This window comes from Phocoena phocoena, chromosome 7 (genome assembly GCF_963924675.1).
Source record: "Phocoena phocoena chromosome 7, mPhoPho1.1, whole genome shotgun sequence".
Classification (NCBI taxonomy): domain Eukaryota; kingdom Metazoa; phylum Chordata; class Mammalia; order Artiodactyla; family Phocoenidae; genus Phocoena; species Phocoena phocoena.
The window spans coordinates 56,485,591-56,501,873 of NC_089225.1; the positions used below are offsets into that span (position 1 = coordinate 56,485,591).

Genomic DNA, 16,283 nt, shown 5'->3' on the forward strand with positions numbered 1-16,283 from the left:
ACAGTGTTATCTAGTAAAGTCGAAGATATACATATACTACTGACTTCTATAATAAATATAAGACTTTATCCTTACATGCATCAGGATGTAAAAGAATGTTCACAGCTGCATTGCTCATGATTATAAAAAACTTTGAGGGAAAATTCAAATGCCCACTGACAGTAGAACAGATCTTAAAATTATGGTATATTTTTTTCAATGAAATATTTTACATTAAGAAAAACAAATGAATTAAAGATAAATGCAACATAAAGAACTGTACAAAATAATGCTGAATGAAAATGCTCATATAAATAGATACAACATGATGCCATTTATATAAAGTTTGCACTCAGGAAAATAATTCATATCATTGCAGGTGGCACATACACCAATAAGGATATTATTATAAATTTCAGGATTATGGTTAGCTGTGGGAAGACAGAAAGTTTTAAGACTGGTAAGTGATGGAGATACTTTGGGGTACTAAACAATATTCTATTTCTTGACCTGCAAGTAGGTTTTACTCCCATTTGTATCACAGCTATTTGTTAAACTATACATGAGGTTAATGTTTTACAATTTTTAAAAGCATAAAAAAAAACCCCAACATATTGGCCCTGTAGTTGGACTAATATGGTTGAAAAACTTGATCTACAATTTACTAAGTATGAAATCTTGAGCAATTCACAAAACCTCTTGAAACTTGGCCTTCCTCAGTTTTAACATGGAGATGATAATATATACCTTGCATGTTGTGAGATTTAAATAACATGTATAAAATGTGCCTAACAGTGCTTGGCTCAATAAATAAAAATATAAGATGTTCCTACACTGAAGGATTCTGTATTGTAAAGATGTTAATTCTTTCCAAATTGCGTTATAGACCCAACCAGAATCCTATTTTTGCTAACAACAAACTGAAAAAAAATTTCTAAAAAGCCATCTGTTTTACCATACTTACCAGTATTGGCTTTGCTACAAGATGATCTATAGCATGAATTCACAATAGGGGTAATATTACTCCCAGAGGGGCAAAAATTGGTTCTTGGGGGTGAAAAAAAACTTCGTTATTAAAATGTTTTGTGGCCCTCCAAAGCTCAAGTCTATCCAATGAATTCTTACTTGTTAGTATTTAATTTCTCTCATTAGGGGGAAATTTAATTAATTGAAATTTAATTCAATTTTTTTCCTTAGGGACAGTGATAATTAAAAAAAAAGTTGAGAAACATGAATCTATAATTTATTCTGAAGCAGCTGAATCTAATATGAGGAAAGAAGATGATGAAATAATCACAGTTTGGGGAAATACGAAGGAGTAATAACACCCAGCATTCTAGTTTTCTTTGAGAAGAAAGGCCAGGAAATGGTAGCCCAAGAATTTCAGAAGAACGTGATGCCTCTTTTCCCCGTTTAAGTAAAAGTAAGATCGACAAATTTATTTTGAAGACAGTTAATGCTTCTGAAATATATATGGATGTCAGGAAGTTTCAATTAACTAAAGGATGACTGCATAAGGCTTTACTCTAATCAGAAACCATGCTGTTTGGGACAAAGGAATTGCCTTCAATCCCAACATCTGTCTCACGACGTTTTCCCCCTTTACAGAAAGAGATATCTTTCATACCCACATGTGAAATCCCCTTTTCCATCCTAAATCTTGTACAATTTCCTCAGACAAATCGCTCTCCTTTCTCCATTCTATTTGAACAGGGAAAAAGTGAAGTAACTATGATGTTAAGGAAAGTAAAATGACTTGGGCTCACTCCAGACTGTCAAGGAAATCAGTAGCACAATACAGGTCTCCCTGTTCCAAGACCAGGCACTTTTGACCATAATTTATTGGTAGTGTGACTGTTTAGAGGTTGATTCTGTAATTGATTTCTTCCTATTAGAGTTCCCTAATCAAAGGTGTGTTTTCCAAACTTATTAAAAATAAATAAGAAAGCAAAAAGATAATCAGTTTCCAAAAATTAGAAAATAAAAAATAAACATATTAAAAACACATGAAAAGTTAAAAAGAAAGAAATCATTTCCTATAACAAAAAAACATAAAAATCAAGAACAGTTTGTGGAAGATGTTAATTAATGAGAAAATATATAATTAAGGCTGCTTTTTTAAGGTAAAAGACAATTTGATGATATTTAAACTAAAAGCTTCAAAACAGATTTTGAAACATTTCCTACACTATTACTAATAATTATTCACTACAATGTGATAGAAAACACATTTGAATATTAAAGACAATGACATGTGTTTTCACACCATAAAAGATTAAAATTATCTGTCTACTTTAACAGTGCATTCATTCGGTCAATAGCTGTGGAAGACCAATTCCTTATGTAAATCACTTCTTCCAAATCCACAAAACTCATATTCAGTCCTTTATCTAAATCCAGTAAGTGTTCATCATAAAACCCCACATCTCCAACACCAAAACTTGAGGATATACATCGTAACCATAAAATACTCAATATTACTGCTATATATGGTCTCCAAAGAACACCTTAAACAGCCTGTCACCACAGTCCTTCGCTGCGAAGAGAAAACAAGGTTTCTCAACAATTTTTTAACAGAAATGATCCTTGAATCCTAAAATTCCATAACAATATTAGTTATTGTATGTGCTTTATTTTAAAAATTTAATCAAGGAAAATGAACTCAAATATCTAAAGAAGCGGTAGATTTTACTTACATATTCAGGTTTTAGTTTTTTATCTCCTCCTCTCACAGCCACTTTTTCTAGTTTATCTATAACGGGCCCAATCATTTCCTCATCTTTAAGCTGAAGCTCTTCATGTATAATTTCTATATCTCGAATAGGATCTACACTTCCTTCAACATGCGTGATATCATCATCTTCAAAAGCACCTAAAATAAATTAAAGGGAAGCAATTCAATAAACAAGTAACACGGAAGTTCATTATTAGAGTGAGCCAAGATTCCTAGAAGGTTAACAATTTATTCAAGTTATTCTGAATTCTCACAAGTAGGACAGAGTATTTTTTTTCCTATTTAGTACTATTTAGGGCACTAGCAGCAGAACAGTAATTCAAGAGCCTCAACGTTTCAAAAACTGATTGAAATAAATAAAATTATGATCTTTAAAGAAAGAAAATTATGCTCCAGAACTACTGGTATCTTCAGGTTTGGTACGTTAAAAGATACTGTACTCCAGGCACGAGAGCCTGAAGTTCTAAACTGCACTATTAGGGTTTCCAAGGGAAACTGGATGTGGGGCGGGGGGTGGTGGTGGTGAAATCATCTGGCAGACCTCTTCCCTGCTTCAATCTACTTTATCACTGTGGTTCTGACGGTGATTAGATAATGAACCACTCAGACACACAATTTACACAGCAGCTAATTTCATCGGCCTGATTTGAGGGTATGGTTTTTAGGGGACTATCAAAGAAGCAGATGAAGGTGCATTCGTCATATATGAGTGACAACCATTCACACTATCTGAACAAAATGGTGCTGGCCCTTATTAGAAACACATGTTATTATCACATATTTAAAGTGCAGTTGAAGCCATAATTTCAAATTGCCAACTGGAAACATAAGAGTAGAACAACCAGACATTACTCAAGCATGTGTACTGACTTTATGCCCTTTTGAAGACATAATGTGGCAACATAATTCAACTGGGATTTACTCAAATTATCAGATAACAGAATCACAAAAATGAGCAAATACTAAGAAATATTATAAACAGAAAGCAATGATATACCCACCAAACAATAAACACATTTATAAACAAGTTAATTTAACTAAAATTACCAATTAGATTATATTCCCAAAATGAGATGCTTTCAAACATACAGTATCAATTATTTTAGATAGAGGTATCATAGGAATCATGACAGTTTGACTGAGTTTGATAAGAGAAAAACAGTGACTACAGCTCATTCTTACATACAAAAAAACCGAGACATTCTCATTACAGGTTGCAAACTTTTAAAATATAATTCCCCAGAATTAAAATAATTAATCTGTTCATATCTTAATGTGGAAATATTTGGTAATAATAATTTTAAAAGTAAATTATTACAATTAAATATAACTGTTTAAAATAATACTTAAGTATTCTTGGCAAACAATCGATGTTATATAGTACCTGATTCATATGAGCAAAATTAGTAAGAAATGAGGAGGTACATTATATCTTACTAGTAAACACATCAGGCAATGGTTTAGGTAAATTTTTTGAATACCTGAAAAGTATGAAAAAAGTTTCCCTGGAAGCACAATACTATTTACTTCTTATCATGATGAGGCAACTTACACAATAAAACAGGAAAAGGGAAAATAAAAGTTAGTTTCCTGGCACTCAGATCAACAAAGGAAACGCGGTCAGTTCAGTCATAGAAATAAAAAACGTTTTATGACACTTAGAATGAAAAATTTCGTATATAGTCATCTTGATGTAGGGGCTAATGAGTAACTATAGTGATGTCCTCAACAACATCCCTATAGTAAATGCATCAGCAGATTTTAAATGGCAATTTCAGCCCTCCTTTTAAAATTTATTTTTAAAACTTAATTGATTTATTTATTTTTGGCTGTGTTGGGTCTTCATTGCTCTGCATGGGCTTCCTCTAGTTGTGGTGAGCAGGGGCTACTCTTCGTTGCGGTGCACGGACTTCTCATTGCAGTGGCTTCTCTTGTTGCAAAGCACAGGCTCTCGGCGCACAGGCTTCAGCAGTCCCAGTACATATGCTCAGTAGTTGTTTAGTTGCTCTGAGGCATGTGGGATCTTCCCGGACCAGGGCTCGAACCCGTGTCCCCTGCACTGGCAGGCGGATTCTTTTTTTTTTTTTAACATCTTTATTGGAGTATAATTGCTTTACAATGTTGTGTGTTGTGTTAGTTTCTGCTGTATAACAGTGAATCAGCTATACATATACATACATCCCCGTATCTCTTCCCTCTTGAATCTCCCTCCCACCCTCCCTATCCCACCCCTCTAGGTGGTCACAAAGCACGGAGCTGATCTCCCTGAGCTATGCGGCTGCTTCCCACTAGCTATCTATTTTACATTTGGTAGTGTATATATGTCCATGCCACTCTCTCACTTTGCCCCAGCTTACCTTTCCCCCTCCCCGTGTCCTCAAGTCCATTCTCTATGTGGCAGGCAGATTCTTAACCACTGCGCCACCAGGGAAGTCCCAGCCCTCAATTTTAATTAAGTGTATAACAGAAACTGAACTGCGTTGTTGTTCCTATGCCTGAAAGTTAGTGTTCCTATTTTATTCATTTGTATATGAGGTGGTAACATATTATGCAAATAACTTAAATTTATTTTTAAAAATAAATAGTGCCAAAAGTTAAGATAAAAATGAACTGAAGGGAACATTAAAGTTATCCTTCAAAACTGAATAGCCCTGTGATCAACTGGGGCCTAAAAGAGCTGTAAAATATAACCTTACAGAAAATTTGGCGGCCATTTGGGCAACTTCCCATTTCTTACAACTAAAAAATCAGAGATTAATTTCCAAAGACATGCTCCTGGGTCAACAGACATCACTGTACACTCACATCATAACATTCTTTCATATCTTTTTTAGTACAAGATTTACTGGTTAAGAATAAGGGCTTTAGGGACTTCCCTGGTGGTCCAGTGGTTGGGACTCCATGCTCCCAATGCAGGGGGCCTGGGCTTCGATTCCTGGTCAGGGAAATGGATCCCACATGCCACAACTAAAGGTCCCAAGTGCGGCAAATGAAGATCCTGAGTGCTGCAACTAAGACCCAGCGCAGCCAAATAAATAAATAATTTTTTAAAAAAAAAAAAGAATAAGGGCTTTAACAGCCTTGCTGGTCATAAAATCTTAGACAAATCACTGAACCTCTAAGGATCTCATTATCTTATCTTTAAAATAAGATATTTCTACCTTTCAGAGGATGGGTATGATTAAATTGGACAATACATGTAAAGTGCTTAACAGAGAACTCTTTCAGTAACTGGAGCATATACTATTTTTTTTATGATGTAGCAATTAGTAATTTAGAAGAAACTCCATAGTAATATACGCAAACATTAATTTTGAATAATATCATTTCATGTCACTCAATTCACCTTGGAACAGTTGATAATAAACTTTGTGAGTTTACAGGTTTTCCCCCCACTAATTCTTACTAGTTCACCACAACATTTTTACCCTAGTCCATGGCAAAAGTTATTTATTTCAACTTCACATTAACTAAAACAATTAGTATCATAAATGTTACAATTATTATCACAATTCCCTTTTGGGGGAAATACTTTATTGATAAAGAAGATGACTAGAGTCATCTTGAAGACCATATTATACTGAATTGCTTGATGAGAAAGTTATTTCTCTTTCAATTCTCGTTTAGTCCTTCTGACTATGTCAAGGAGAAAATGTTGGTTTGATGCCATTGATCTTTAATGTTTAACATTTATAAATGTTGATAACTTTTTTTTTGATAACTTTTTATCAACAGAACAGGCCTCAGCCTCAGAGCTTCTAAAGGCTAAAAAATTAAATATGTAGTTTTCATTGTATTTATTTTCATTATCTTCAATTTTGGCAATTTCCCACTTACATTAGTGAAAACATTTCCTATTTAAATAAATTAAGTCAAAAATGTGAGATCACAATTTTTTTTTTGTAAAATCAAGAAATGTCTGAAAATATTAACTATGGTCATTTTGGTGGTGGGATGTCATCTGATTTTTAAAAACTATTTTGGTACTATTCTGTATGAAATAGGATAATGTGATAGAGCATGTGTGTGCTGGGGGGAGGGGGTGGCATTGCTGGGCAAACTTTTTTTTTATCTTTATTGGACTATAATTGCTTTACAATGTTGTGTTAGTTTCTGCTGTACAACGAAGTGTATCAGCTATATGTATACATATATCCCCATATCCCCTCCCTCTTGTGTCTCCCTCCCTCCCTCCCACCCTCCCTATCCCACCCCTATAGGTGGTCACAAAGCACCGAGCTGATCTCCCTGTGCTATGCAACAGCTTCCCACTAGCTATCTATTTAACATTTGGTAGTGTATATATGTCCATGCTACACTCTCACTTCATCCCAGCTTCCCCTTCCCTACCGTGTCCTCAAGTCGTTCTCTACGTCTGTGTCCTTATTCCTGCCCTGCCATTAGGTTCGTCAGTACCATTTTTTTAGATTCCATATATATATGTGTAAGCATACGGTATTTGTTTTTCTCTTTCTGACTTACCTCATTCTGTATGACAGACTCTAGGTCCATCCACCTCACTACAAATAATTCAATTTTGTTCCTTTTTATGGCTGAGTAATATTCCATTGTATATATGTGCCACGTCTTCTTTATCCATTCATTTGTTGATGGACATTTAAGTTGCTTCCATGTCCTAGCTATTATAAATAGTGCTGCAATGAACACTGTAGAACATGACTCTTTTTGAATCATGGTTTTCTCAGGGTATATGCCCAGTAGTGGGATTGCTGGGTCATATGGTAGTTCTATTTTTAGTTTTTTAAGGAACCTCCATACTGTTCTCCATAGTGGCTGTATCAATTTACATTTGCTGGGCATTACTTGTACTAGGATAGTCAGAGAAGCCACTCTGAGGAGACGGTATTGGAGCTGAGAATAGAATGGCCAGAATGAGGGAGTAATGAGAAGACCTGAAGGAAGAGAGTTCTAAGAAGTAGAAATAAGGTCAGTGTGGGTGAACCACAGCAGAGGATAGTAAATAAAGTTTAAGTTGGAGAAGTAAAGCAGTTCACAAACATTTGTAAGCCATGGATGTTTGGATTTTATTCTAGCTATAATGGGAAGCCATTGATTAGGGAGCTTTAAATAAAGGGAAAGTAGGATGATGATATATGATTTATGACTTAAAGAAGCCACTTTGGTTACTCTCAAAAGAACAGACTCTAAGGGAGGGGACAAGAGTGATGGCAGAAAGACTAAGTTAGGGGGTAGTTGCAGTGGTGCAGATGAGTGGTAACCTGAAATAAAATTGCTGCTGTAGAGAAGATGAGAAATGTTTGTACTGAGAATATATGATAGAATGGGCTAGATGTAGTTTGGAAGGTCATGACTGGAGATACAAAATTGGGAATTATCAGATGTGTTTAAAGTTATGGGTCTGGATGACATCATACAGAGAGAGCACTAAAAACTCAGGTGTCTGATAGGGAAGGATTTGGCAAAAGAGACTGCGAAGTGGTGACAAAGTCAGTGAAAAACAAGTAATATGCTCTTCCAGGAGTAGGGGAAAGAAAATGTTTCATGAAGAAAGGAGTATTCTCCTTTCTCCTAGAGAAAGATGATCATTGCTTGTGGCACACAGCAGTTCTTTGAGAAATATTTTATAATAGTTATGTCCCTTTCCATTAGAGTCTATTTCTTCCATATGCCAGAGATGAGAATACTATGACTCAAGGATGTAAACATGGACCTCTTCTCTTATTTCTTATAACTGAAGAGTACGAAAGAGCTAAATTTTAGCATTGCTAAGCTCATTCTGGTTTTGAAAATATTCTTCTCTATATATACTGAGTGGATTAATTATACAAGGTAAAACACCGTAAGATTTCTCAGTCTTTGAAAGAGATTCTATCTGTCAAGAAGGCCTTTGAAAGAGATTCCGTCAAGAAGGTGGCCCACTTAGAAATCACAGCCACTTTCAAAGTTTCACATTCTAAGTATGCCAGCATAAACAAACACTGAAACAAAAATTGACCAACCTCAAGTTGGTCAACCAACTGGTACAGAATCATTAATTTCTTCTGTATTACTTCAGTTCTTTTTCTTTCTTTCCAACTAAATATAGTATTCTATTTAAAACAGTATATACATTAATGATCACACTTTAATAAAACTGTTTCTCTCTTTTAATAACACAGACCAAATGCTAATAAAAATAATTCCTAGGCGAGGAGCTGTTGAGTAATTTTTAAATCTTCTTTATCAGTTTTGTCTTGCTTAAACTTTTTATAATGAACATGCACTGTTCATAAAAACAAGTCATTTTTAAAAGTCATTCTTTTTTAAACACAATAAACAAGTTTAACTTGTAGAAAAATTTACACAAATTTCAGTTAAAATTTTGGTTTTGCAGTGACTAGCCACAGGGAGAAAACCACCATAATCATGAAAATTATTTTATATCTGTACATTTATTTATATACATATAAAAAGGGTGACTGAAAATACTACTAACTATAGTAAAGTCTCATTATTAAACAATGTGTTATAAGAGAAATTTAACCATAAGCTAGGCTCAGAGTGGATTCCATCACAAAGATTCTTCACCCAGCAATCCTGCAATGTTTCCTTTCCCAATAAAGCACCTTTTTCAAACCTTCTTGACTTCTCTCACATTTCCGATCTTTCCTATTCCCTCCTGCTACCCAGGAGACCTAATCTTCCTCACTTCACAGAGAAAATGCATGTCACCTTGGAATACCAAACCCCCTTTTTGTTTTTACCCAATCTTTCCTTCTTTCCAGCAGTAAACTGGAAAGCATTACCTTCTACTATTTATGTCCAATCTCTACTATCTCTGCTCTGGATCTTATCCCCTTCCAAGGAAGTTTGCTCCGCAGATTGTTCTTTGTATTTCCTGAGACCTCAATCTATTTATTATGCCTCTCTCTCTCCTATATTTGTATCAGCACCATTTCCATCAATACTTTCCCATCAATATTTAAGTAGGCTTAAGATTCTATGTTAAATCAGTCAAGTCGGTCACCCTCAGACATCAATTCCCTTTCCAGCCAAACTTCTTGGCTCCAAGCCATTCCTGCTCTCGCCACTTCTTTACTTCCTATACAAAACTTAACCCACAACGGTTTGGAGTGTGCCCCTACCAGGCTATCAGAAATCGATCTCAAAAAGAACACCAATGATTTGCCTTCATGATGCTAAATCAAACAGCCATTCTTCAGGAATCTTGAATCACCTCTCAGTAGCATCTAACTTCAGAGCACTGACGATGTCTCTTTCATTTCAACTGCATTCTCCTGATTTTCTTCTATTTTCTCTGGCCATTTCTTCTCAGGCTATTCCTTTCCTTGCTCTAACCACCACATAAATGTTGATATCTCTCTTAGCTCTCTCTCTTAACCCTCTGTTACACACTCTTTCACAGAATTTCCAGCCCCAAACTCGCTTGATTGACTCCAGTATACTTTGAGGTAACAGCAAATAAAATGAACAAAAAATATATTTTTAGTTATTAAATAATTTCTATTATAAAATGCGTTCACTAAGTGAATGCAAAATGTCAATGCTCATATTAAAGCTGTGACTTTTAAAATTTGTGTACCTCTTTACTGAGAGCCAGTCAAAATACAGACTTGGTGAGATACATTTGACCATCCACGTGGTATTGAACACTCTGCATCATATTTATTTCTTGGTATGATTTGGCGGAAATGAGTTGGCTATTTTCAATTATAAATGGACTGAAGATTGACCAACTTACTCATTAATTAATTCATTCAAATCCTATCTTATTCCATAAAGATTTGAGTAAGATAGATAAATCCATACTTTTAGGATGCTTAATCTAACTGGAAAAGACTTCAGAAATAAAAATATACTTTGAAAATTCAGCACTTCAGTGAACTGCTTTGCTATATTACTACTTAAATTTGGGTTATATTCAGCTTTCAGAAGCGAAGCATCCCTAGCTATACAGAAATAGATTTTAAAACACGTGATGTATTTAAGTGTACAGGCTTCACAGCGGTACTTTATAAACTACCTGTCATGGAAAACTTGATATTCCAAATTGTATGTCTAGAGTTTACTTGGAAATAAGAGGGTATGTGGTCAAGATGGGCCTATTTTTCTTAAGTTCTTTCCATCCTCTACCACTATACAATCAATGCATAAACTGTCACCTCCTCAACATATGCAGACCACAATATGCCTTGCTAAATGTAAGTTCCCCACTTAAAGAAAGCTTGCTTATACATAACAATGTGCTAAGTCTTAAGAATTAAAAACAAAAATCAAAATATGAGGACCTTAGTCTTAATAATTAGACAATTGGTTGGGAAAACAAATCTAAGCTAATAAAAAAGGAGAACAATACTCACTAGCAAGGACCTTAAATATAGGTTAAATTAATAATAACTAATCATCAAGGCCTTTAAATACAGAAATTTGGTATAGGTAAAGAAGATAAAGAAAGGCATGACAAGTAACAAGAAAAAGCATCAGATAAAAAAATGAAGGTTGAAATAAAGAAGGCTTACGGGAAAGCTGACTATAGTGAGACGCTGTATTGAGGAGTGGTAGGAGACAAAAATTTAGTACATCCAGTAGGGTAAAGAATAGGGAAGTCCAAACAGCAAGGTAAGTCTGGATTGCATCTGCTAGTCAATAGGGAGGCAATATTGGTTTTTATGTTATTGAGTAACAAACAAAAAGTGGCATTTTAGAAAGACTAACCAGAAGTAGGGAACCAGCTAAAAGAGAATTGCTGTACTCCAAATATGGTGATAAAGAAGTACACTAGAATACTGATGGGAGATATGAAGGCAGTATACATAGTGCAACTTTAGCAAAGAAAATAATGTCAACTACATAAAAGCAATGAGAAAGAGAGACAGAGACAGAGAGAGACAGAGAGAGGTGTGGGGGAGATATCATGACAAGGTTTCAAGTCAAAAGATCTTTATTTGCATTTAAGGTAACATCGGTACATGTAAGATTTAAGAGCCCAAATCAAGTATGGAAGTAAAAAGTATTATATAACCAAAGACTCTAGAAATATCCCCAAATCAATCAATGTGATATACCACATCAACAAGTTGAAGAATAAAAACCATATTATCATCTCAATAGATGCAGAAAAAACTTTTGACAAAATTCAACACTGATTTATGATAAAAACTCTCCAGAAAGTGGACATAGAGGGAAACTACCTCAACATAATAAAAGCCATATACGACAAACCCAGAGCAAACATCATTCTCAGGGGTGAAAACCTGAAAGGCATTCCCTTTAAGACCAGGAACAAGACAAGGATGTCCACTTTCACCACTATTATTCAACATAGTATTGGAAGTCCTAGCCATAGCAATCAGAGAAGAGAAAGAAATAAAAGGAATACAAGTTGGAAAAGAAGAAGTAAAACTGTCACTGTTTGCCGATGACATGATACTATACATAGAAAATCCTAAAGATGCCACCAGAAAACTACTAGAACTAATCAATGAATTTGGTAAGGTTGCAGGTTACACAGAAATCTCTTGCATTCCTATATGCTAACAATGAAAGATCAGAAAGAGAAATCAAGGAAACAATGCCATTTACCATCGCATCAAAAAGAATAAAATACCTAGGAATAAATCTACCTAAGGGGGCAAAAGACCTGTACAGTAAGTCCCCTACATATGAACCTTCAAGTTGCAAACTTTCAAAGATGCGAACATGCGTTCGGATAAGGAGTTGAAAGAGGTCTTCAGCAACTTAGTGACCCTCAGCAAGAAGCTGGAGCTAGATCTGCAAGAGTAGGACTTCACTGAACTCCTTGCTGTGCAACATGAGGAGCTTACTAATGAAGACCTGATGGAATTGGGGGTCCACAGAAAGGACGAAGAGAGACAAGAGGAAGAAGTAAATGATGAACCGAAGAGATTCACGAAGCAGGAAATGGCAAGGGGATTTTCTTTATTTGAGGAGGCACTGTTAGTTTTTGAGGCACAGGACCCAAACGTAGAATGGTACACGAAGGTTGCAGCAGCCATTAAGAATTCAATCCGGGGCTTCCCTGGTGGCGCAGTGGTTGAGAGTCCGCCTGTCGATGCAGGGGACGCGGGTTCGTGCCCCGGTCTGGGAAGATCCCACATGCCGCGGAGCGGCTGGGCCCGTGAGCCACGGCAGCTGAGCCTGCGCATCCGGAGCCTGTGCTCTGCAACGGGAGAGGCCACAACAGTGAGAGGCCCGCGTACTGCAAAAAATAAAAAAATTAAAAAAAAAAAAAAAAAAAAGAATGCAATCCGGTGCTACCGTGTCATCTATGAGAGGAAAAAAAGAGATATTACCCAGACATCACTGGATCATTTTTTCAAGAGGGTAGATACAACTGAATCCAGCAAGGAACCAGACCCGTGCCATCAATGTCAGGCATGAGTGAAACTGCAGCTTGCCCTCCATCTCCTATTGCTGATGATCCTTCAGCTCTACCATCTCCCACCTCCACTTCCTCCTCCAGTCAGTAACTCTTCTTGCCTGTTCACTCAGTGCCAGCCCCTGTATGCCAGGTGTTGTACTGTACTTCTGTACTTTTCAAGGTATTTTACTGTAAGGTTAAAAATGTTTTCTTTATCTTTTGTGTTTGTTTTTATGTATTATTTGTGTGAAAAGCATTATAAACCTATTACTGTACAGTACTATAGAGCTGATTGTGTTAGTTGGGTACCTAGGCTAACTTTGTTGGACTTACGAACAGTTGGACTTAAGAACATGCTCTTAGATCGGAACTTGTCCCTATGTAGGGGATCTACTATACTCAGAAAACTATTAAGATACTGATGAAAGAAATAAAAGATGACACAAACAGATGGAGAAACATACCATGTTTTTGGATTGGAAGAATCAATACTGTGAAAATGACTATACTACCCAAAGCAATCTGCAGCAATCCCTATCAAATTACCAATGGCAAAAAAAAAAATTACCAATGGCATTTTTCACAGAATTAGAACAAAAAATTTTACAATTGTATGGAAACACAAGAGACCCCAAATAGCCATAGCAATCTTGAGAAAGAAAAACGGAGCTGGGGGAATCAGACTCCCTGACTTCAGACTATACTACAAAGCTACAGTAATCAAAACAGTATGGTACTGGCACAAAAACAAATATAGATCAATGGAACAGAATAGAAAGTCCAGAGATAACCCATGCACTATCGTCACCTAATCTATGACAAAGGAGGCAAGGATATACAATGGAGAAAAGACAGTCTCTTCAATAAGTGGTGCTGAAAAAACTGGACAGCTACATGCAAACAAATGAAATTAGGACACTCTCTAAAACCATACACAAAAATAAACTCAAAATGGATTAAGGACCTAAATGTAAGGCTGGATACTATGAAACTCCTAGAGGAAAACATAGGCAGAATGCTCCCTGACATAAATTGCAGCAGTATCTTTTTGGATCCACCTCCTACAGTACGGAAAATAAAAACAAACAAATGGGACTTATATAATTTAAAAGTTTTTGCACAGGGCTTCCCTGGTGGCGCAGTGGTTGAGAGTCCGCCTGCCGATGAAGGGGACGTGGGTTCGTGCCCCAGTCCGGGAAGATCCCACATGCCGCGGAGCGGCTGGTCCCGTGAGCCACGTGAGCCATAGCCGCTGAGCCTGCGCGTCCAGAGCCTGTGCTCCGCAGCGGGAGAGGCCGCAACAGTGAGAGGCCCGTGTAACGCAAAAAAAAAAAAAAAAAGTTTTTGCACAGCAAAGGAAACCATAAACAAAATGAAAAAGACAACCCACAGAATGGGAGAAAATATTTCCAAATGAATGAACATAAGGGATTACTCTCCAAAATATACAAACAGCTCATGCAGCTCAATATCAAAAAAACAAACAACCCAATCAAAAGAAAAAAACAAATGGGCAGAAGGTCTAAATAGACATTTCTCCAAAGAAGACATACAGATGGCCAAAAAGCACATGAAAAGATGTTCAACTTCGCTAATTATGAGAGAAATGCAAATCAAAACTAAAACGAGGTATCACCTCACACCAGTCAGAATGGCCATCATCAAAAAGTCTACAAACAATAAATGCTCAAGAGCGTGTGGAGAAAAGGGAACCCTCCTACACTGTTGGTGGGAATGTAAACTGTTATAGCCACTATGGAAAACAGTATGGAGGTTCCTTAGGAAACTAAAAATAGAGCTACCATATGACCCAGCAATCCCACTCCTGGACATGTATCTGGAGAAGAATATGGTTCAAAAGGATACATGCACCCCAATATTCATTGCAGTGTTGTTTACAATAGCCAAGATGTGGACAGCTGTCCATGGACAGATGAATAGATAAGAAAAAGTGGTACATATATACAATGAAATATTACTCAGCCTAAAAAGAATGAAATAATGTCATTTGCAGCAACATGGATGGACCTGGAGATGGTCATACTAAATGAAGTCAGTCAGACAGAGGAAGACAAATATTACATAATATTGCTTATATGTGGAATCTAAAAAAAGGGTACAAATTAACTTATCTACAAAACAGAAATAGAGTTACAGATATATGAAACAATCTTATGGTTACCAGGGGGTAAGGGGGGGAGGGACAAATTGGGAGAGTGGGATTGACATATACACACTACTATATACAAAATAGATAGCTAATAAGGACCTACTGTATAGCACAGGGAACTCTACTCAATACTCTGTAATGGCCTATATGGGAAAAGAATCTAAAAAGAGTGGATATATGTATATGTATAACCAATTCACTTTGCTGTACACCTGAAACTAACACAACATTGTAAATCAACTATACTCCAATAAAAATTTTTTTAGAAGACTCTAGAAAAAAAGAAATAAAATAATTATACAAATATACTGAATCTTAAATCACAACAGCAAAACATCCTGTGTCCTATGTGGTAAATAATAAATGTTCTGAGCATCTATATTCTAATCCAGAGTCCCACCAAAATCACTGAATGGTTAAGGGCCACAATCCTAAACCAGTAAAAAATAAATTATTAAATACAATGTTAGAAATCAAGACAAGGATATCCTCCTCCAAAAAATCTCTATCTTTTCACTTTTCTAATCCGTTCTTTAAAACAAAGTCCTACCTTGTGTCAGAACTATGATTCCCAACCTACTTATAATTCTATAGTTCATTACTATTTAAAGAGAAGGGAGAGAGCTAAACTTGCATTGGCAATTCACTTAACATCTACAGCTTTATTCATAAACACTGAAAAATGCTAGTTCCTATTTATTTTTTATAAATGACATGACAAAAATTCTTTATTGTATGGGGGAAGAGTAGTTTAAAGGGGTAGTTATGGCCATAAATAAAATAAAATAAAATCTTGCCATTTGCAACAACATGGAATAACTTAGAGGGTATCATGATAAGTGAGATAAGTCAGACAAAGACAAATACCATATAACCTCACTTATGTGGAACCTAAAACACAAAACAAATGAACAAACAAAACAAAATGCAAATAGATTCATAGATACAGAGACCAAACTGGGGCTGCCAGAGGAGGGGGCTGGGTGGGTGAAATAGGTGAAGGGGATTAAGAGGTACAAACTTCCAGTTATAAAATA

General features: G+C 36.0%; 1 protein-coding gene across 2 annotated transcripts in view; it reads right to left on the minus strand.

Moving 5' to 3' along the window:
* Positions 1 to 16,283, minus strand: part of OLA1 (Obg like ATPase 1) — a 169,090-nt gene that overhangs the window by 62,340 nt on the left and 90,467 nt on the right. For both annotated transcript variants that reach the window (XM_065880387.1, XM_065880388.1), the window contains one exon: positions 2,676 to 2,851. In XM_065880387.1, coding sequence (XP_065736459.1) covers positions 2,676 to 2,851 — 176 coding nt within the window. The remainder of the gene's footprint in view (positions 1 to 2,675; positions 2,852 to 16,283) is intronic.